Here is a 24,034-nt window from a genome sequence, read left to right on the forward strand (position 1 = left end):
CCAGGCTTGTAGGAAACACTGAAAAATGTTAAAGGGCTTACGGTTAGTAGCTACAAAATAGGATTAGGCTAGAGCAGCTTTTCTCCAAGCTTGGTGAGAACTTCTACTGCCTCGGCTGCCTGAGTCCTCTCACTTCCTGTGCTGCTGAACCACAAGGGACCCTGTGCGGGGAAGGCTGGGCAGATGACCACAGCCACCCGGTAACTATCACCACTGTCTCTTTCAGTTCTAAACTCCCAGATCCCTTGAGTTCTAAGTGCTGCTCAAGTGTTTTCAGTACAACCGACCATTAATATCGTGGCTTTTCCCTGTGGCTTCTTGAGGCAAGCATTATCTTTTAGTGAAATGTTGTGCTTGTCAGTGTCCAAGAAAGGCACAGAAGCAGCACAGTAAAATCAGACACTGATAAAAGTACATAAGCAGGCTCCTTATACATGAAACTGTTAATACCAGGGAGGAACAGCTGAAATGACTAAGGAGACAAGCTTTCTACCAAAGGAATAAGGGTAACAGATAAGGGACTGGCGTCAGCAGGGCCATTTAACCACCTTGTGATCTTACATTGCACGCAGCAGTATCCCATGCCCCCAGTTGGTGCAAATCTGGTTTTTAAAAGAAACACACAAGGAGCACAAACTCTTAGTGCATGAAGATGAGATTTCACTTCCTCTTTCATTGTAGACTTCCCAACTTCTACTTCTGGATAAAGCCAAACTTGCCCTGGGACCAAAAAATTACTATAAACCTTTTTTTTTTTTTTCCTATTTAATTCCCTATCTTCTTGGTGGTAGAGAGGAACCAGCTCTTCTGTAAGGATTTTACAATACATCATAGCTTATTTTAAAAAGTGGGGGCGGTGTGGGAGGAGTGTTGCCCAGGGGAAAAAAATTCTATTAGTGCCACAATCAGGATATTCAGAGGTCCTTTCCCAATGGTTGTTGTGGGGAGAGGGCTTCTGGTTTATGTAAGAGGTCAAGGAAAGCTTATCTGAGAGGGAGATGTTTGAGCTGAGATTGAAGGAAGCAAGGGAGCAAGCATGGAACAACAAATTATGTCCAGACAGTAATAGCAAATGCAAAGGTCCTGAGGCAGAGACATGCTTGGTTACGGGAGGAACACCAAGGCCAGTGTGGTTGGAATGGTATCAGGAAGAAAGACAGAGGCAGGGAAAGGAGGTCAGAGAGGCAGGGTGGATCAGACCATGCAGGGCCTTGAGGACTGTGGATCTTACTCTGGGAGGGGAGGGAAGACACTGGAGGCCTCTGGGATAATGAGTAGCATTCTCGGTGACTGATGTTCTCCAGAGTATACTTGAGGGGAATACAGGGCTAGGTTGGGGCATATGGACAAGTGTAAAATGGTGGTGTGGGAGTGTTCCTACACTGGTTCCCAACGTGGAGCTTGCACACACATGCGTGGAAAATCTGAAAGCAACACTTGACCTGTTTCATGGGATTTCTGTGCAGGTGTACAAGGATGTGGGGAATGCGTGTGGGATGTACTTCGTAGGGGAAATGCCCCTTCTCCTCTTTTACACTTGAGTCCATCATGTATCTTTCCAGCCCTCATCTAATAATTCAGTTAAGCCACTGCAGACAACTTGGCAGGCACTAAAGGGTGTTCACACACGGGATCACTCCTCATCCTGTAAGCAGCCTCGGGAGGCGGGTGTTATTTCCCTCCTTTGGCAAATAAGGACACACAGAGAGGTTCCTGTCCAGATCACACAGCTGGTTGGTGACAACTGAGGGAGAGAGCCAAGATTCTTGAGTGCTGACTTTTCCCCACAACCCTGTTCTGTGCCTCTTAAGCTACCAATTTACCAAGGCAGTGATCCAGAATTCGAGAAGATTTACACACAAGAGGATACACATTTGAGTTCAAGAAGGCCTGACTTTGTTGAGAATAACATGGAGAAGCCACACCCTGCCTCATGAGCAGGGGACTTGTTCTCTGGTTACATATGCCGATTTTGCGTCTCACCCTACCTATTCTTTTGTGTGATGTTCTACGCGAACTGTGGGAGAACATGGCTTGTGGAAAGACACGCCATTTGCAGCAGTGATAGGGTGCCACTGTTTGTTTAAAACCCAAGCATGCCTGTTCTTGTGTCGGCTGAGGCCTGGGTCCGTCTGTCAACCAGAAGGGAAGGGAAAGAAATGAAAATTACTTACTAAATAGACATCCAGCACAGAGGCATTATCATCCTGCATTTCCAGAGCATTGGACTCCGAAGTCAAGTAGATGGTCCCCTCTTCCAAGGTAAATGTTGAACTGGAAGGTAACCCTTTACTGGAAAAACAAAGAAGAATGATGAGCACGTGGCCTCCGGAGCAAAATCCACGGATACTCGCAAAGTTGTGGCTAAAGAAGCAGAGTTTGGGAAAGCCTTTCGGGATAAAAAAAAATGATTTTGAGAGTTCAAAGGAAATACGGTCCTGCCCAGAGATAGGCTCACTTGAGTTTAAGGAATTTGGTGGTGCCAGCAGATTTTTCTGTCTACTTTCCTCCATGAGATGCTTTACATTTCTGAGAAGTGATTTGTGGGTCCCCAGCCTCGGGAGGGTGGAGAGCTATAATCCAGAGGCACACGGGTCAGCTCTGACTTTGAGAAATTGGTTCCCACTGCCTACATTTTCCACTTGGAGTATTCATGCTCTGGTAGTTGATAAAGATAACCTTGTGCGCCATCCGTAGTGACGATTTCTCTCTACTGTTCTCTTTTCCTTTTAGGTGGGGAAGGTCCAGTTGTAACCATGGTTCTCAAACTTAAGTGTGCATCAGAATCCCCTACAGGGTTGGTTAGAACCCAGTTTCCTAGGCCCCATACCCCCAGATTTGATGAAGTTGATCTGACACAGAGCCCATCAGTTTGCATTTTTTAAATTAAGTTTATTTATTTGAGACAGAGACAGTGGGTGCAGGGGAGGGGGAGAGAGAGAATCCTAAGCAGGCTCCACAGCACCGACAGTGCAGAGCCTGATGCAGGGCTCGAACTCCCCAAACCGCAAGATCATGACCTGAGCTGAAACCAAGAGTGGGACACTTAACAGAGCCACCCAGGCGGCCCATCAGTTTGCATTTCTAATAAGCTCCAAGGTGAGGCTCATGCTGTTGTCCAAGGCCTACACTCTGCCTAATGATGACTGACGTAGACACCGAGCACCGTGTGATGTGATGTGCTGGTGAAAACAGCCTACGTGCGCCTTCGGTAACAGGAAGGACAACAGATGCAAAGGAAGGTGGCCAGACAGACGTACTCGTGAGTGAGGTACGAGGGAAAACCACCTTGTTCTGTCATGATGGGAGAGCCACTGGCACCTGTTGAAGTAATCAGCCCACTTTGATAGCAGTGACACTGGGAATCGAGCTAGGAGCTCAGGAATGTGCAAGTTAGATCTTTAAACTGGGAATTTTCCACGGGAAGGTTTTGCAAGAACACAGTGTGGCCAACAGCAGTGGAGGAGAGGACTAGGGAGGCCCGGTGAGCTGTGGCAAGGGGCTGGCCATCACCAGGTGGAGCCCACCTGCCAGGGGACCAGAGCAGGAGGGTGGAAGACTGCTCCCTCTCACCTGCCCTGTGACCAGGTCCCGCCACCCTGCAGGGCCCCACTCCTAGCTCACTGCTTCTGAAAACTCTAGTCCGAAGCCATCCTCTGAGTTTTTTGTCGGAGCCTCCCAGCTCAACAGGAGACTGACAGGACCTTCTAATCCTCTGCCCGTCCCTACTCTGGGAACAACACATCATTTTCTTTCCGTACATGTTTACCCATCAGTTGAAGCTATGTCACATAGTTAGAAATCCTGACCTTTTCAGTACTGGAAAAAAAAAAAAGGATCACTAGAATTGTAGGAGTCTTAATAAATCAGGTTCATTTGCATTTTTTTCTGATCATAAAAGATACTGAAACAATAACTGTAAAAATAGTACAAAAGTAGTGAGAAGGGCACGGGAGTCTCCTGCGGGCCTCTCATTTGGTGATGCGGGGGAACGTGAAAACGAAGGGGTAAAAGCCACTGTACTCTGCCTAGACAGGTTTTCTCCTACATTCTGGACACTGTAGAAAAAAAAAGTCCTCTTTGTTTTCAAAAACCCCACAGTGTGGGACACGCAGTTTGTCCCGAAGGACTTAAAAGAGCAGGGTGAGGGTGACCTCTCTCCATGGAGCTGTTGACTTCATAAACCTTTAATGTTTATTTCTGAGAGAGAGAGAGAGAGAAGGAGAGAGGGACAGAGTGTGAGTGGGGGAGGGGCAGAGAGAGAGGGAGACACAGCATCTGAAGCAGGCTCCAGGCTCCGAGCTGTCAGCACAGAGCCCGACGCGGGGCTCGAACTCACAAACTGTGAGACCCTGACCTGAAGTTGGTCGCTCAACCGACTGAGCCACCCATTCTGTAAACCTTTAGCGATTTCTTGGTTTGGTAAACTGTCAGCCTTCAAGGGAAGCTGCTTTGAGAAGCACTGTGTAGCCGTGAATACTGCTCAAGTTATTTTTTGCACCAAAAGTAAGGATGCAGTGATGGGTTTTAAATGACGTTTGCTTTTCAGCTGCGATACTGTCACTCACAAAAGACGAATTATCTACTTAAACATCAAACCAAGAAACAAGGTGGTCAGAGAACATATGAGTGTGGTATGACTTTTGATTTTTATCCCTATTTTTGGGGTTCATAGTTTATTTTTATGTAATTAAAAAGTCTCTAATGGCTTCTGGGCAATTTTATGAACACAGAATTTATTTGGTGAAGTTCAAAGCTAAGTTTTCCCCTTCTTGTCTGAGTTTTTAGTTGTGATATTTAAGAGTATAACCAAGAAGATTCTGGAAGTGAGTTTTCACTTCCAGAGCCTCTGTGGAGGCTCTGGAAAGCTCTGTAGGCTCTGTGCCTAAAGTGGGGCTTGAACTCTTGATCAAGAGTTGCATGCTCTATGGACTGAACCAGCCAGGTGCCCCTGGAAGTGATTTTTCTTAAAATTTTTAAATTTTTTTAATGGCAATAGATGTAGCATAAAATATAGCTAAAAGTCGTGTTCCTTTTTCTCCCATCCTTTTGTGATCCAGTCACTCCCCTGGAAGTAAACTTACATATTTTTCAATCTAACATTTATCTTTTATTTTTGGTAACTATGAGTAAGCTACTAGCATGGTTGAGAAAAATAGGGTATCCTGTGGGATTTGACAGGTACATGTATGAATTATTTTACCTAAAATACACTGTTATATTATAGAAAACAAGAAATACCAGATTCCCTCTGTTATTATCTGATCAAATTTGATAAAATCAAACAGATACCAAAAAAAAAAAAAACCCACTCTATTTGTACTGTTTCTCACATGTATCAGGATTCTTTCCTATCCCAACAGAATATTCTGAGCATCATTATATTTGGGGGATGAAAATGAGACTCATAGGGACTTAAATCCAGGTTACGTAAGGACCTCTTAAAACAATAAAAAGGCAAATCTCCCAGTTGAAAAATGAGTAAAGGATCTGAATAGACACTTATCCAGAGAAGATATACAAATGGCCAATAAGCCAATGAAAACATGCTCAACATCATCGCTCATTAGGGGAATGCAAAGAAAAACTAAACCAAGATACCACCTTCACACCCACGAGGATGGCTATAAAAAAAGATGCTAACAAGAGCCGGAGAGGATGTGAGGACACGGGAGCCCTCCTCCACTGCTGACGAGGTTGTAGAAAGGTGCAGCTGCTTTGGAAAACAGGGTGGGGGGTCCTGAAAACCAACCGACCCAGGAATCCCACGCCTAGACAAACAGCCAAGACAAATGAAAACATACGTCCACACCGAAACCTGTACACGAATGCTCCCAGGACGCAGGCTTCAGAATAGCCCCGAAGTGTTCATAACCCAAATGTCCACCAGTTGATGAATGGGTAAATAAGTCCTACAATGGAATGCCATTCAGCAGAAGAATAACAAACGACGGATGTGTGCGACAACATGGGGGAATGTTGAGAACCTTATGCTAAATGGAAGAAACTGGTCGTAAAGGACCACATATGTGGTCCACATATGTATGATTTCACTTATGTGAACTGTAGAGAACAGGCGAATCTAGAAGAGACAGAAGGCAGAGAAGTGGTTGCCGGGGGTGGGGGTGAGGTGGGGGGAGAACAGGGAATGACTACTATTGGGTGGGAGTTCTTTAAGTTTATTTTTAATCTATTTTGAGAGAGCATGCTTGGTGACACCCATGTGTGAGGGTCTACAGGTGGGGGAGGGGCGGAGAAAGAGGGGAAGCGAGAACCCCAAGCAGGCTCCATGCTGTCAGCAGACTGCGGACATGGGGCTTGATCTCACAAGCTGTGAGATAAGGATCTGAGCCGGAATCAAGAGTCGGATGCTTGCGGTGCCCGGGTGACTCAGTCGATTCAGTGCCAGACTTGATTTCAGCTCAGGTCATGACCTCACGGTTCATGAGATCGAGCCCTGCATTGGGTTGTGCACTGACAGTGCATAGCCTGCTTGGGATTCTCTTTCCCTTTCTCTCTGCCCTCCCCCACTTGCCCAAGCGTGTTCTCTCTCAAAATAAATGAATAAACATTAAAAAAAAAAAGAAAGAGCTGGGGGCGCTTGGGTGGCTCCGTCGGTTGAGCGACCAACTTCAGCTCAGGTCATGATCGCACAGTTCGTGAGTTCGAGCCCTGTGTCGGGCTCTGTGCTGACAGCTGGGAGCCTGGAGCCTGCTCCGGATTCTGTCTCCCTCGCTCTCTGCCCCTCCCCCACTCACACTCTGTCTCTCTTTGTCTCAAAAATAAACATTAAAAATAAAAAGTGAAAAACACAATTACCATATGATCCATCAATCCCATTTCTGGGTATATACCCCCCAAAAAACTGAAAAGAGTCTCCTATATTTGTTCACCCCGTGTTATGGGCTAAACATTGGGTCTCCCCTGACTGCCCTCCACCCACACCCCCACCCCACTCCCGTTCATATCCTGACCTCCAGTACTTCACAATGTGTCTATAGATAAAGTCTTTAAAGAGGTAATTAAGGGTAATGAGATCATTGGGAAAGGCTCTAATCCAATATGACTGGTGCCCTTAAGAGATGTGTACGTGCACAAAAGACGTATAAAAGACCGTGTGAAGACACGCGAGGGACCTCAGAAGAAACCAAACTTGCTGCCATCTTGATCTTGGACTTCTTGTCCCCAGAGGTATAAGAAAATACATTTCTGGTGTTTAAGCTACCTAATCAATGCTGCGTTGTTAAGGCAGCCCTAGTGAACAAATACACCCTTGTTCACAGCGGCCAACAGGCAGAAGCAAATCAAATGTCCACCAATGGAGGAAACAGATAAACACAATGTGATACATACGCACAAGGCGGAATTATTCAGCCTTGAAAAGGAAGTGAATTCTGACATGTGAATGGGTGAATCTGTAGAACATGGAACCAAGTGCAATGAGCCAGGCATTAGAATACAGATATTGTATCAATCTACTTCCATGAGGCATCTAGAGTAATTCAACTCACAGAGGTAGAAAGATGAATGAACGGTGGTTGCCAGGGGCTGGGGGAATGGGGAGTCACTTCATGGGGACATTCAGTTCTGCAAGATGAAAAGAGTTCTGGATGGGTGCCTGGGTGGTTCAGGAGGCTGAGCGTCTGACTTCGGCTCAGGTCATGATCTCACAATCCGTGAGTTTGAGTCCCACGTCGGGCTCTGTGCCGACAGCTCAGAGCCTGGAGTCTGCCTTGGATTCTGTGTTCTCCCTCTCTCTCTGCTCCTCCCCCCATTTGCACTCTGTGTGTGTGTGTCTCTCAAAAAGAAATAAACATTTAAAAAATTAAATGATGAAGATGGGAAATTTTATGGTAAATGCACATAATTAACAAGTCATTTAAGCTTCCAACATTTCAATTTAAAAAATGACATGAGAACTCTGTAAAATGCATACAGCCCTATGTCAATCATCAGGCATTGATACACTTAAGTCCCATTAAATGCACTCAAAATAATCTGACATTAATACATCTTGGCACGGAGCTACATGACCAATCCACTAATCTTTATATTTGCTATCCTCCTTATTCAGTACATACTGAGTGAGATCCGAGCACAGAACTGACATGTTACCTCCCTAAAACTATTACGTCAGGTACTAACTACCGCCTGAGAAAAGGGGAGAATGCATTTTAGGAAAACAGATACCTGAGCTGGTAACGCAGCACAGGCAGACTGGGAACTTTGGAACGAGACAGTTTTGATTTCTGGCTCATGTGCGTGGTTGTGGGTGATACTGGGTAACTTTTTTAACCTCTCTGGAACTCGAACTAGAAGCTCCAGTTTCCCACATATAAAATGAGAACAATATCAAACATGCAAGGTTGTTGGAGGGATTAGCCTCCTGCATGTACCACACAAACATCCTTTTATGCACGCTGTGGTCTAGGGGCCAGGAGGGAGCAGAGATGAAAATCAACGTCTCTGCCTCATGGAATTTACATAGTATCGAGGAAGGCAAATACTTCAAGCACAGAAAAGAGATACAAGGGAGGGAGGGGCGTAGACCATCTGTACACAGCAAACTCTCCCTGCTCTTCCAGTGGAGTTTTAAGGCTCTCAGGCATGAGTTGGACACTAGGGGACACTTGTATGTCCCCTCTACTCCATGGGACACTATCCTGCCCTCTGTAGTATCCCACTGAAGTGCCTATTCCTGGGCCGGGACAGGTACCCCCACTCCCTGACAGCTCTCTCTAATGATCACAGGCTAACTGCCCCACTCATTTCTTGGCTTCTCTAACAACTTTTATTTTTTTCTTTAAAAAAATTTTTTTTAACATTTATTTATTTTTGAGACAGAGAGAGACAGAGCATGAACAGGGGAGGGTCAGAGAGAGAGAGAAGGAGACACAGAATCTGAAACAGGCTCCAGGCTCCGAGCTGTCATCACAGAGCCCGACGCGGGGCTTGACCTCACAGATCTCACAGACCGCGAGATCATGACCCGAGCCGAAGTCAGACGCCTAACCGACTGAGCCACCCAGGCGCCCCTCTTTTATTTTTTTCAAAAACACTTTTAATGTTTACTTCTGAAACAGACAGAGAGATAGAGAGAGAGAGAGCGCGCGCGCGTGCACGCAAATGGGGAGGGGCAGAGAGAAGGGGAGAGAAAGAATCCCAAGCAGTCAACGTGCTGTCAGCACAGAGTCGGACGTAGGGCTTGATGTCACAGACGATGAGATCAAGACCTGAGCTGAAGTCGAGAGTCCGACGCTTAACCGACTGAGCCACCCAGGCGCCCCTTGTCTAACCCTTTTTAAAGGTGGGAGAGGGGTAGTCATCTACCAGTTGCACAACTGGTTTTGGGCCACTTGCTTTTCAAGTCCTGCAGGTTTGTTTTGGGCTTCAGTTGAAGCTGATAATAAAAACAATTCATTTTAACATTCTGTTATGTTTTTAGCCAAGAGATTAATAAAGGTCAGAGACACCATTGAAGATAAAGCTGTATCTTTACTAATCAAGAAGCGCTTCACATAGAATACAAAGTTATTTGTGCCATAGAACCTTTCCACTGTATCCTTGAATGTGCATGCGAACGTCCATTGCTACTTCAAAAAATTAATGAAATGTAATTATTAAAATAGGGAGGGGAGCCTGGGTGGCTCAGTAGGGTAAGCGTCTGGCTTTGGCTCAGATCATGATCTCACAGTTTGTGAGTTCGAGTCCCATGTTGGGCTCTGTGCTGACAGCTCAGAGCCTGGAGCCTGCTTGGGATTCTGGGTCTCCCTTTCTTTCTGCCCCTCCCCTGCTCACACGCTGTTTCTCTCTCTCAAAAATAAATAAACATTAAAAAAAATTTTTTTTAAATAGGGATATAATACAAGAATAAACCATCCAACTGAGCCACCTGGATCCACTGCCTGCAGCCATTTCCTCCGTCCTTGGAAATGCCTTGAGGAGTAAAGGTAAGATTAGTTCTAAAGAGAATTTTCCCTTAAATGCCTGAGCCACTGGTCAATTTCATGTTTGTTTCTCTACCATTCGACATCAGGGGACATTCTTGCTCCTTAGCCCTGTTTTCTTACTGCACTGTAGATTTCCTGGGCATTAGAAATTGGAATCAATTTCTAATTTGAGAGATTTCCAAAGCCCTTTTTAGGGGTCACTGTAAGTGAGAGCATCTCTCTTGGGAGCAATGCCCTGAAAGCCCAGTGGTTGTGGGAGAGGACCTGCCATTCCTTAGCCTCCAGCTCCGGAAGATCCATTTCTAGAACTGATGGTACGTGGCTGGGTTGAAGAGTCTGGCTGCCTGCCTGGGTTCTGCACCATCAATTTTTGCCACAATTCCCTCAGTTCAGACTGAGGGCTAATTGAGACTAATTTGCAACAAGGCATCCAGGAAACTGTTAATCTCCCCAGTTCTGTTCTTCCCTTGTAAAACCAAAGGAACTGCCAATACTCTGCAGCTGCTCAGGGCTCAGCTCTCTGCACACGTTGCAAACTTGTCATAGGGAAGCTGTTCGGGAGGGGGCATTTCACCCCCTGCAGGGGCGGGGGAGAGGGGCCGCAGAGAGACAGACATTAATGGTTCTCTGATGTCACACAATGTTACGAGCAACATTACTTTGGCTTCATTGGAGAGCACCAGCCAGCCTGCCCTGCTGAAAACAGTCATCCATGATTTTATAGCCTGGAACACTCTGATTTCTGTTTGCAGACCTAATGAGTGTTTTATGGCTAATTCTCAAGGGGGCATTTGCTCAGGGGGCACATGTTATGATCCACAGTTTTTTTCTTTAAGCGTTGACCTCTCAGGAGTGCCTGGCTGGCTCAGGTAAGTGTCTGATTTCAGCTCATGTCACGATATCATGGTTCACGGGGTCGAGCCCTGCACTGGGCTCCACGCTGACAGCCTGGAGCCTGCTTGGGATTCTCTGTCTCCCTCTCTCTCTGCCCCTCCCTTGCTCATGCTGTCTCCAAATAAACTAAAAAAATAAAATAAAGTTAACCTCTCAGTGCCTTTATCTTCTCATCTTCTTTTATCAAAGTAACAAAAATATATCACATGATATAAATGACATAAGATGAAAATACTTTCCTGTCCTGACCCCCAACCTACCCCCTTCCTTGGTGGGGGGCAGCTCCTTGAGTGATTTCACTTTTTAAAAACGTTTATTTTTTATTTATTTTTAATGTTTATTTATTTTTCACAGAGACAGAGCAAGAGCGGGGGAAGGGCACAGAGAGAAGGAGACAGAATCGGAAGCAGGCTCCAGGCTCCGAGCTGTCAGCACAGAGCCCCACGCGGGGCTTGTCAACTGCGAGATCATGACCTGAGCCAAAGCCAAAAGTCGGAAGCTTAACTGACTGAGCCACTTAGGTGGAGATTTTAGTGTTCTTTCTCTCGTGGTTTTATTTAAGCCATTTTCTTTTGGAAACATCTCAGCACTGAAGAGAGGGGCAGGAAATAAAAGTAGCTGGGCAATGGTATTGTCTTTTTTTTTCCCCCCATATTTAGCCACTTTTTCCACTTAACATGGCAGAAATAACTGCCCCCAGTGATTTCTCTTTTTAGCATTTCTGGTGGTTCTCAACCCTCAATAGGAAGGACATACACCTTTCCTACACGGCACTTCCTCCCAATATCTATTTATAATTAGTATGTAACTATGAATGATACACTTAATAACCTTTTAAAATTCCATTAAGCATATGCCATGCATCTTTGACTTCTCATATTATTTCATCTTTGTTCCTGCCCTCCTCTCTCACTTTGTATCAGACACCCTTAAAATTTTTTTTCTCTCTACTTTGTCATGTCTGTTAATGTTTATATTCTATCTTGTAGCTATAACCACAGTTTTCCTGCTTTGTCCATGGATTGATTCTAAAATTAGAAAACTGATATGCAGAATTTATATTATCAGGGCTATGGAAATATTGTTCACGCCTGGCCAACAGGGAGTCAGTGTTCTGTTTCCCCGCTCTGGATTCAAAACTACGCTTGCTGGGCTGTGTAAAGAAAAATATTTGCAACCACAAGGTTAAATGGAGTTATCTTTGACAAAGCAGGAAAGACTATTCAATGGAAAAAAGACAGTCTCTGTAACAAATGGTGCTGGGAGAACTGGACAGCAACACGCAGAATGAAACTAGACCACTTTCTTACACCATACACAAAAATAAACTCAAAACAGATGAAGGACCTGAATGTGAGACAGGAAAGCATCAAAACCCTAGAGGAGAAAGCAGGAAAAAACCTCTCTGACCTTAGCCACAGCAATTTCTTACTTGGCATGTCTCCAAAGGCAAGGGCATTAAAAGCAAAAATGAACTATTGGGACCTCATGGAGATAAAATGCTTCTGCACTGCAAAGGAAACAATCAACAAAACTAAAAGGCAACGGATGGAATGGGAAAAGATATTTGCAAATGACTTATTGGACAAAGGGCTAGTATCCAAAATCTATAAAGACCTCACCAAACTCCACACTGAAAAACAAGTAATCCAGTGAAGAAATGGGCAGAAGACATGAATAGACACTTTTCCAAAGAAGACATCCAGACGGCCAAAAGGCATATGAAAAGATGCTCAACGTCACTCCTCATCAGGGAAATACAAATCAAAACCACACTGAGATATCACCTCACGCCGGCCAGAGTGGCTACAATGAACAAATCAGGAGACTGTAGATGCTGGCGAGGATGTGGAGAAACGGGAACCCTCTTGCACTGTAGGTGGGAATGCAAACTGGTGCAGCTGTTTGGGAAAACAGTGTGGAGGTTCCTCAAAAAATTAAAAATAGATATACCCTGCCACCCAGCAATAACACTGCTAGGAATTTACCCAAGAGATACAGGAGTGCTGATGCATAGGGGCACTTGTACCCCAATGTTTATAGCAGCACTTTCAACAATAGCCAAATTATGGAAAGAGCCTAAATGTCCATCAACTGATGAATGGACAAAGAAGATGTTTATACATACAATGAAATACTACTTAGCAATGGGAGAGAATGAAATCCTACTATTTGCAATAATGTGGATGGAACTGGAGGGTATTATACTAAGTGAAATAAGTCAGAGAAAGACAGATACCATATGTTTTCACTCATGTGGATCTTGAGAAATGTAACAGAAGACCATGGGGGAGGGGGAGGGGAAAAAAGTTACAGAGAGGGAGGGAGGCAAACCATAAGAGACTCTTAAGGACTGAGAACAAACCAAGGGTAGATGAGTGGGGGCGAGGGGGGGGGTTGTTGAGGAGAGGGGAAAGGCGTTGATGGGCAGGGAGGAGGCCACTTGTTGGGATGAGCCCTGGAAATGAATTTGACAATAAATTATATTAGAAAAAATGGAGTCATCTTTTTAGTTTTGCTTAGATTCACCATGTTTTAGGCTGCTTCACCTTGGGGGGTGTTTTTGCCCTTTAGAAATGGACTCCCTGCCATGGGGATTAAACCCAGAGGGAGTGTATGGACTGAGCTGGTGGAGGCGCAGATACTGGCCCTGCTCCTGGGATCATTAGTTATTGGTCTGGGCAAGTCCTGACACTGAGCCCGGGCTTCCTCGTGTATATCGGGAGTGACAGGCCCCGCCCCCCTCATGGGGTCATCCAGGGGACAAGGTCAGAAGGTCATGCTCTTCAGTCCAAACGCAAAGCAGCAGTACCTTGAGTTTCACCTCTCAAACCGCACCTGTTCCGTGGTGGGGGTGGGGCTTGGACGCGACCTGCCTGCACAGATTTATTGTAACATTTTGTAAAGAATCCGTTTCTGCTCTTTTGAGTTTAGCCGCCCGAACGTTAACTGATGAGAAAAGCGGACAGGAAAGATCTCCCTGTAGAGAAAACCCACAAGGGCAGTCAAGTCTCACTTACAGGCTGCAAATACTTGTTCGGGCCTAGGGAGGGATGCCGCGTAGGGGCACACACTTCCAATGCGATGCGATGCGATGATCAGGCCAACCCCCCCCCACCCCCCGCCCCTCTCAGAAAAGCTCCCCTCTCGGCGCTATGGTTGGGGGGGGGGGGGCGCTAGGCAGCCATGGGGTGGGGAACTCTGAACCATGGGCCCTGCTTGCAGCCCGGGTAGAGTCAGCCTGCAGGTGCCAGGGCAGCGTGCCTCCTCCAGGGTGAGCTCCTGGGCTGAGCGTGCAGGTGGGTCTGCGAGACTCCCCGGGGTGGCCCCTGACATGTGGGAAGCCCTCGGCCACGGTCAGGGCATCTCGAATGCTTCAGCCACCCAGCTCCCAAACCACGCAGGGGGCTTCCAGAGAGATCTGCTGCTCCCTCTCTGCCTTTTCTGCGGGCCAGCCACGTGCTGCGGTGCTCTCCCACTTCTGCTACTTTTAGACGCGGAGGCCGCGTGTTCCCGGGGTGGGGGGCGGTTGGAGCGTGGTCACTGTCTGGGGAATCCACTGAGGGCTGCCCTGTGGGGCTCCTGCTCTGGGTGAACCTGCCTGTCTCCTCACAGAGGTGAGCGCCCGAGGCGCCAAGCCTGCGGCAGACGCAGCACCCAGGGCGGCACTTTGACCTGGCAGGTGAAGAGATAAGTGAACGAGGGGCCGCCAGGTCTCGGAGTTCGGGGAACAGGAATCTGTGCCGCTGCTCCCGGTTCTAAGAGCTGGGGGCAGCTGAGCGCCCCTCCCCAACCACCCCACCCCCAGCAGCCGAGAAACACACGCAAGAATGAGGAGCATGGGGTGGGGAGGGGTTAGAGGAAGAAACCTCTTCCAGAAAGGAACCCTCCTCCAAGTTCAGGGACCTCTCCCACCACGTATTTCTAGGAGATTTATTTTTCTTCCCATACGCCTTTAAGCTGGCCTTGGTCACTGACAGTGAGGTCGATGCTGTGATTATTTCATTTAATGCATTATTTCATTTAATCGCTCAAGATAACCCTGTTAGGCTGGGTCTCCTCCTGTTTGTAACGTGAGTATTCGGGCGAAGTCCTTGAACCACAGTTAATAAATGGTGGCCCCTGGATTCCACCCAGGCCTGATGACTGGAGCCACGCCCTACACATATTGCCTCCAGAGCCAACTACTGCAGAGAAATAGGCGTTTGCTGTGCTTCTAAGATATTCAGCTTCTGCGTGAAATCAAAGGAGAATGTCTCCATGACCGTGGGCGTCCTGACTGGGAAGGGGCAGGAGGGAACTTTCTAGTGTGAAGGGAATGTTCTTTATCTTGATCTGGGTGATGGTCACCTGCGTGTATACATCTGCCAAAATTTGTGGAACGACACACTTGAGGCTTGTGCATTTTACCATATACAAATTATATTCCAATAATGAACCGTCAGCATGAAAACCATATCTGCTTTTCTACTCCAAAACTAAGTCATTCCTCCAAAAGTAGACTGAGTGCCTACTTTGTTCCAGGGACTGTGCTAAAAGCAAAACGTAAGTCAGTAAATAGTTTATACATGGCTGGGTCAATGACTTAAGTCTTTGAAAAAAAATAGGAAAAATATATAATGATTGCTAAAAAAAAAAGCAAGTAAGTACATATATCATCATTATAAGATATAAAAAAACCAAAAACCAAAAATTAAAAACCTTGACAATCAAAGAAATTTCTCCTGGGCTTTACAATGAATCATTTCTGTTCTCTTGGAAAAACATGTTTTCTGTTCAATCTGGCAGACGTTAGTATCAGATTTAATTTCCTTCCCAGAGCGCTTATGCATGGAGTTGAGAGATAATCTATTTAAGTAGGTCCCAGAGGTAAAGCTTAGGGGGATAAAACAAATTCTAATATGAGCAATCCATGAAAACACCCTCAGGTAAGTGGCAGGCACTGAAAAGAGGTGATTGTGCTCTAGCTTCAGCAAAGCACCACAAAGGCACCAGGAATTTGAGACCTTTTGTATCCCAGGGGGCCCATGGCTGCCATGGCTGGGAGAAGCAATATGGGACGTGGAAGAATGACCCAGAACAAGAGGCAGGGTAGCTGAGTTCTTGGTACTCACAAGTTGTGTGTGCTGTGAGGACACACAGGAGCTAAGGAGTGAGGAGACCTACTTCATATACCGGGGCTCCCGTTTCCTCCTCTGTAAACATCAGGGCTTTGAACTTGATGAGGTCCTTCCAGCTTCGGAAAGCTTGGATTCTAAGCCTAGTTGGCCATCTCTCAACTTCCCCAGAAACCAAAGCTTGAGATCAGAGTAGCATATTCAGAAAGTCTGAAATCAGGATGCTGAAATGGAGGTGCTTTTGCTGTCTAAGGTGCTGGAGGTGCCTTTTGCTGTCAGTTTCAGAGAAACTGAACAGGAAGAAATTCATTCCCAACATCAGCGCAATATACTGCACCTCAGTGATGTAACTAACTCCTACTACAGATGATGTCAGGCACCCAGATATTCTGCTATCTCTTTACACTTACTTGCTACAAGGATTGGAAAAAATAGTCCAGAAAAGCAAAGCTTCATTCAGAGAGATGGTGTTACGGGTTGAATTGTGTCCCTTAAAATTCCTATGTTGAAGTCCTGGCCTCCTGGACCTCAAAATGTGACTTTATTTGAAAACAGGGTCATGGCGGATATAACGAAGACGAATTCACACTAGAGTAGGGTGGGGTCTAATGCAGTCTAACTGATGTCTGCGCAGGCACACGGGGAGACCACCCTGCGAGCCCGAAGAACAGACCGGGGTGATGCTTCTGTAAGCCAAGGAATGCCAAAGCCTGCAGACCACCAGGGGACAAGATGGAGCAGATTCTCCCGCAGAGGCTCTGGAAGGAAACAACACTACCAACATGTCATGTCGGGCGTCCGGTCTCCAGAACCTTGAGACAATACATTGCCGTGGAAGCCACCTGAGCGTGTGGCACTTGGTTGTAGCATTCCTAGAGACCCCATACAGGGGTATAAACGTTTCCAGGAAAACCTTGCCTTGGCAAATAGGCTGGCTCACTAAAACTCACTCTCCCTTCCCTTCCCCCTTAACACCAGCAACCTTAACCTTCAGGAAGTTAATATTTTGGGGGATCTGAGAAAAGTACTATTCCTCTTCTCTACTGGACATTACGTTTTCTAGCTTTATTTTTTTTCAACATTTATTTATTTATTTTTTGGGACAGAGAGCGAGCATGAACGGGGGAGGGGCAGAGAGAGAGGGAGACACAGAATCGGAAACAGGCTCCAGGCTCTGAGCCACCAGCCCAGAGCCCGACGCGGGGCTCGAACTCACGGACCGCGAGATCGTGACCTGGCTGAAGTCGGACGCTTAACTGACTGCGCCACCCAGGTGCCCCACGTTTTCTAGCTTTAAAAAGAAAGTCCCTACCCTCAGTAAAATCCACCAAGCATTTGTTGAGCCCTTATTATTTACCAGACATCTTTAGGTAATATTTGCGCCTTAGCTTTTAGAGTTTACTCAGGCCTTCTGTATACCAATGGGCTAAAAATGCAGAGGGCTGAAATGACTACCCTCAGCAGAAACATGGCCTCATTTGGTCAGCATCCAAATTACTATCAAGTCTGCAGAAGCTGCTGGAAAAAATAATATGAGAACAGATGATAAGGCAGCTTTGCTTTCAAAGACGTGTATTGTAACCAGAACCGTTCAGGGCTATCGGAAAACCATACGCAGAATTGATTTTCAGTATGGCTGCTGGCTTCAGAGATGTTCGTAATGACAAGTTTTCTCGTGTGTGGCTAGGCCGGTGCCAGATTAATTATAAGCTCTGATTTGAATGACTGGGAAATGCCGCATAAACTACCCGTGTCTGCTGGATAGGGCAACACCCCATCCTGAGTCATTAGAAACACAAGCAGTTTAGGGGCAGGGGAATCGAAAGTGCTCCAGTGGGCAGAGAAAGGGGGGTACCTGGCTGGGAAGATTTGGGAGGTGTTCAGCATTGGCATCTCTAAAAGGAACAACTTGGACTTATTTTCCTTTCCTCTCTCTTTTTTAATGTTTATTTGTTTCTGAAAGACAGAGAGAGACAGAGCCCAAGCAGGGGTGGGGCAGAGAGAGAGGGGGACACAGAATCCGAAGCAGGCTCCAGGCTCAGAGCTGTCAGCACAGAGCCCGACGTGGGGCTCGAACTCACGAACTGCGAGATCATGACCCGAGCTGAAGTCAGATGTTCAACCCACTCAGCCACCCAGGTGCCCCTTATTTTCATTTTCAAATCATGACTCGGCCTTAATCTCAGGCAGTGACTCCTCGTCCCAAGACCCTTCCTATAATATAAGGAACAAAACTAAGTGCTTTATTTTTAAAACAAAAAATTTTTTAATGTTTTTATTTATTCTTGAGACAGAGAGAGACAGAGCATGAGCAGGGGAGGGGCAGAGAGAGAAGGAGACACAGAATATGAAGCAGGCTCCAGGCTCTGAGCTGTCAGCAGAGAGCCCAATGTGGGGCTTGAACTCACGGACTGTGAGATCATGACCTGAGCTGAAGTTGGACGCCCAACTGACTGAGCCACCCAGGCACCCCTAAGTGCTTTATTTTTTTAAAATTTTGCTTATTTTTGAAAGAGAGAGAGAGAGAGAGAGCGCGCGCGCACGAGTAGGGAGGGACTGAGAGAGGGAGACAGAATCCGAAGCAGGCTCCAGGCTCTGAGCTGTCAGCACAGAGCCCGATGCGGGGCTTGAACTCATGAACTGTGAGATCACGACCTGAGCCGAAGTTGGACACTCAACCAACTGAGCCAGCTGGGCACCCCAAAACTAAGTGATTTAAAAACAAAGTCAATTTACCCACTTAAATAGCGGTCCTCAAACTTTAATACACATTAGGATCACCCACAGGCCCAGGGAGTGATGTTTTAAACAACCTGTTTTGGAAGCAGGTGATTACACCTCAAGAAATACTGCCTTACAGACAATGAAACAAAACAACAGCATGATCTCACTTCTATGTGGACTCTCAAAAAGTCCGCTGTGTAGAAACACAGAGTACATCGGGGGCTGCCAAGAGCAAGGGGATGGGATGTGCTGGCCAAAGACGGCAAAGTCGCAGTTCTGTGGGATGAGGAAGTCTAGAGGTGTAGATGTAACATGCTGACCACAGCTTATACAACTGTATTATATACTGGCCATTTGCTGAGAGTGGATTTCAGGTGCTCCCGTGACAGACACAGACACGCACACGCACACGACACACGCACACGTGGTACAATCTTCCAGCTCTAGGAGAAAGAAGTCCTGAGGATATCACGTATGGTGACTCTAGTCAACAACACTGCATTGTATATCTGAAAGGTACTAAGAGAGTAGACCTTATAGAAAACAACCCCCTCCCCCGCAGACAATCCAAACCAACCAACAAAAAGCAAAGAGACGCACAACACAGTCCCTACCTTCAAGAGTCCCTATCGGGGGGAAGGAAACAGACAAGCGAACATGTGGGCAAGGAGAACCAAGCTCTCGGTCTCAAAGCAACCAACAAACAAAATAACAACATGAGATGGGTATGTTAGCTGGCTGGACCACAGTGGTCATTTCACTGTGTGTATGGATCAAATCATATTAGAGGTCTTAAAGATACACACTGAAAAATGCTTACTTCTTTATTTAGAGAGAAAGAGAGACAGAGCGTGCATGTGAGCAGGGGAGGGACAAAGAGAGAAGGAGAGAGAGAATCCCAAGCAGGCTCCATGCTGTCAGCACAAACCCTCACTTGGGGCTCGATCTCATGAAGCGTGAGATCATGTCCTGAGCCTAAATCAAGAGTCAGACGCTCAACTGACTGAGCCACCCAGGTGCCCTGACATATACCTTTTTATTAATTGTATGTTATAAAAGCAAACGAATTCTAGGGGAGAACAGTTTGTAATCACACATGGAAAGAACAGGAAGTAGGAGAATAAGTTGCCAATGTATTTGGCATGATAAAACTTTGACGAGTTGCACACGTACTATTTCCTATGTAAATTTTTCATAAAAGTACTTTGCAGAGATGCGTCACAGGCATTCAAAATTAATGTTATTAAGTTATGATATATACTGAAATCTAAAAACAAAAGGAGGGAAAAAAAAAAAAAAGGAAATACTGGCTTAGAAGCATGGTAAGACTTGACGTGCAGCCCAGAAATGGTGTCGTGTGCTTCCGTGAATGGCAGGGGACCAGAATGATCTAGTTTGGGATGTGGCAACAAATGAGGAGGCAGACGGTGGTCACTGACGAAGGCCCCGTCTATGCCTTCGAGGTTCAGTGCGGGCTCTGCCCTGTAGCCGGGTCGAGAGCACCTAGAAGGGCTGGCAGTGTGGCTCTGGAGGCTGGACCTGGCTGGTGTTTAGGAGGCCGGAATACCAGGGTCAGGCACACAGCCATTCGCCCTGTGTCACCCACAATAAACTCTGCCTTCCAGAAAAAGCACGCACAGGTCAGCTAAGAAGTGATTAGGCACTTTGTAAAACACCGCAACATAAGCCGCCCATGATCTCACACGGTTCACACATCTGCCTTTTCATGACACATTAATGCGGCGACTAGCGTTCTGTAAATACAAATACTCACGTTTATAAGCTGCACTGAAATGACACTCTTCCCCAGTCATTCCACCTCCTTCCAAGAAGTCTAAGTGACCCATTTTTGGCATCTGCTTTAAACTCGGCTTAGTTTGGATAATGCCCGTCTTTCGTATGTGTGTCTAAATCCTATCTACGGGAAACTTCTCAATGGCGATTCACAAAAATGCTCTCCCAGTATGTGTCATTTCACACCATTTCCTTAGTCGGAGTTGTTCTCTTGCATCTGAGATGATTCAGGGGGAGGAACTTGAAAGCCCTGGGTCGTTAGCTCAGGCCCTCCCCGCTCACCACTGTTACTCGGCTGGGACTAGAGCAGTTCTTTACCCGTACAATAGCGGTAGAGCAGAACTTTCCTGATTTACTGCAGGTAGACATGAATAATTTATATGCAAGTGTCTGCCATGCTCCTTGCCCTCGGAAGCTAACTATTAAATGGCCTCTTTTCCACTAAAGCTGGAGGTGCCTCAATTTATCCTCCGCATTGTCTCCTCGTCTCCGGCAATGTAAGAGCATCTGTGAGGATTCAATAGGGTATTAGTAGCAAGTCTGTTGCTTGTATTTAATCATTTTGGCTGTTATTAGTTTTATCACTGAAGATGATAACGAAGAAACAGACAGTTTACGGACTTCCCTGGCACCAAGGGAGTGGCCTACTGATAAATGTGTAAGAACCAGTGTTCCGGGAGAAAGAGATGTATCTGTATTATACATTTGACTGACAAAGGAGGTGTAGCACCCAGTTTACAAATTATAGTAAGATGCACTCATTTTTTAAAAAAAATTTTTTTAACATTTATTTTTGAGACAGAGAGAGACAGAGCATGAATGGGGGAGGGTCAGAGAAAGAGGGAGACACAGAATCTGAAACAGGCTCCAGGCTCTGAGCAGTCAGCACAGAGCCCGACGCGGGGCTCGAACTCACGGACCGCGAGATCATGACCTGAGCCGAAGTCGGACGCTTAACCGACTGAGCCACCCAGGCGCCCCTAAGATGTACTCATTTTTACCCTAACTTTCCATATAACCGGTTGTCACAGAACGCTTTTGTGGAGTTTTGTAGAACGTCTGCATCTACAGCCAACCTACGACTGCAAATGATGAGTCTGTAGTTCCACCAGGATGTTGGTTCATGTTTTCCTTTACACGAATAAGACGATAATGAAATAAAGGCACGTGTCCGAATCTCACTCCTCTGTCGAGGATATGGGCTACATCTTTCCTGAATGGGAAAGCATTCCAAATACTGGAAGAGTATTTCCTCAATGTTTGGTGCCATTGGCCGGGCAATGGCTACAGCTCCCATACGCTTTTCAAGTTAAAAAAAAAAAATAGACAATCGACAAAAGTGTAAACGCAGCCCTGACTCACAGCGCTTGACAACTGCTGTGGAGTAAATACTTCCACATCAATCTCCCAACGTGATGTCACGGAAGAAATGCCCAGTAACGCACCACCATACGGTATTTCCACTAGACAGACACCGCGTATCTAAGTGCCTTCAGGAGCAAATAAAAGATACAAATAAAAGACACGTAGTAAAGTCACCAAGAATGGATGAGTGTTGACGACTACCCTTAAAAAACGTAACTCTTGTAACTGTTAAGTTTACACAGTTTAATTTCCAGTGATGGCTGTGCTTGACCCACGGCTCACAAAATTTGACAGCTGCCTTTCGCGAGTCAGAAGGAGCAGGCTCCCGCACACCGCTTGACAGAGGCAAAAGGAAAACGTCAGGAGCGATTTTTTTGTACATCTCCTGAAGTTGCTGTTTCCACGGGAATCCCCACTGGGTCGGGCAAAATGTTACCCATCAGTGAACCGCAGAGCCCAGTGGGACTCCCGAATAATTACGAGAGGCACTCAAATTCATAGGTCCGTGTGTCATTTCTTAATCAACTCCCATTAAAAACACAATTACGTGGGTATTTTGACTCTGAAGAGTTGGGACCCATTGTTTTTGGCTCGGAAACCTGAAAACTAACAAGGAACGTCTACCTGGGTGCATGGAAGATTATATTAAGGAAATAAGATCCACAACATTTGGATGAATAAAAGTTCATCTGTCTTGGTAGTAATGACCTAGTTTGTCTTACCAAAACCTTTCCTCCAAGTGTGGGAAAGGTGATCTCACACAATCCACTCTGTGCAGTATCGCGTACGTACGACAATTTCCTACTAATTGCCAGAGAAAACCAAACACCCGCTGTAATCATTAAAGCTTAGGCCAGTCCTGTTACGAGCACATAATGAACAAGCATCTAAAACACTTGACACAGTGCCTGGTCCTGACAACCCATGATTAACCCTAGCTATAATTCTAGATGGCACGGAGTTTCACTGGAAAACAATTTCAAGAAGAACAAATGATCCTTTGAACAATTTTAAATTTCCCCAGTCAACGATTTTAGAAAGTCAACATCCTCTCTTATAAAATCTAAGATCTAAGAAAACATCGATGGAAAGGTCACTTGGATCCAGAGATGAAGGACCTGAATTCTGATCCTGAGTCTGCTGCTACCTCTCTAAGCGATGTTGAGAAAATACCATCACCTCTATGCACCTTCATTTCCTCATCTATAAAGTTAAGGTGTTGGGTGAAATAATGGTCAGTTTTCATAAGCGAGGCTATCAGGCTCCAACATCAAGAGAATTTTGTGTCTCATAATAAATTAAAAACTCAACAAACACATCCTGAATTTCTTCTCTTGAATAACCATGAAGACTAGACCCTCCTACAGGTTTCCAAGGTCACACTTTCCCCCCACCCCCCACCCCTTTGTTTTAAGTAGGCATCACGCCCAGCATGGAGCCCAATGCAGGGCTTGAACTCAAGACCTTTAGATCAAGACCTCAGCCGAGATCAAGAGTCAGATGCTTAACGGACTGAGTCACCCAGGTGCCTCTAGTTCTTTTGAACAAATGCTGTGATTTCCCCAGTTTCCAAAAGTCTATCTGACCTTCTCTCAAGTGTGTATTATCAGCCTTCTTTACTGAAGTGTAAGCACTCGAAAGAACAAGCCTCCCTTTTCTGGTAGATCAGAAAGCAATTCCCAGAAGGAGTCAGAGGGGGAGGTATAGGATGTGCTTGGGCACTAGAGATATTTTATAACGTTGATGTGTCAGGAAAATAGGGGGTTGTGGTCCGAGTCCCTGGGCTGGTGACTGCTTTTCTTATACCTTCTGTCAATGCTGTTCCTATAAATGGCTAAGTCCTATTTTAAAATTCTGAGTCTGTGGTCTTTTTTAAAAACACAGTTCAGGGGCGCCTGGGTGGTTCAGTCGGTTGAGTGTCCGACTTCGGCTCAGGTCATGATCTCACAGTCTGTGAGTTCGAGCCCCGCATCGGGCTCTGTGCTGATGGCTCAGAGCCTGGAGCCTGCTTCCGATTCTGTGTCTCCCTCTCTCTCTGCCCCTTCCCTGCTCATGCTCTGTCTCTCTCTGTCTCAAACATAAATAAAAACATTAAGAAAAAAAAATAAAAAAAAAAGTAAAAACACAGTTCAATCAAACAATTCCATAGTTTTAAGCACGCTGTGCCTAAGATCGGGCAACAACAGCCAT

At 46.0% G+C, this 24,034-nt stretch overlaps 1 protein-coding gene across 5 annotated transcripts in view; it reads right to left on the bottom strand.

Annotated features, from left to right (window-relative positions):
* PIP5K1B (phosphatidylinositol-4-phosphate 5-kinase type 1 beta) overlaps positions 1–24,034 on the bottom strand; it is a 311,282-nt gene that overhangs the window by 24,870 nt on the left and 262,378 nt on the right. For all 5 annotated transcript variants that reach the window (XM_053205297.1, XM_027041084.2, XM_053205298.1 and 2 more), the window contains one exon: positions 2,175–2,292. In XM_053205297.1, coding sequence (XP_053061272.1) covers positions 2,175–2,292 — 118 coding nt within the window. The remainder of the gene's footprint in view (positions 1–2,174; positions 2,293–24,034) is intronic.

Source organism: Acinonyx jubatus, chromosome D4, assembly GCF_027475565.1.
Source record: "Acinonyx jubatus isolate Ajub_Pintada_27869175 chromosome D4, VMU_Ajub_asm_v1.0, whole genome shotgun sequence".
NCBI lineage: Eukaryota > Metazoa > Chordata > Mammalia > Carnivora > Felidae > Acinonyx > Acinonyx jubatus.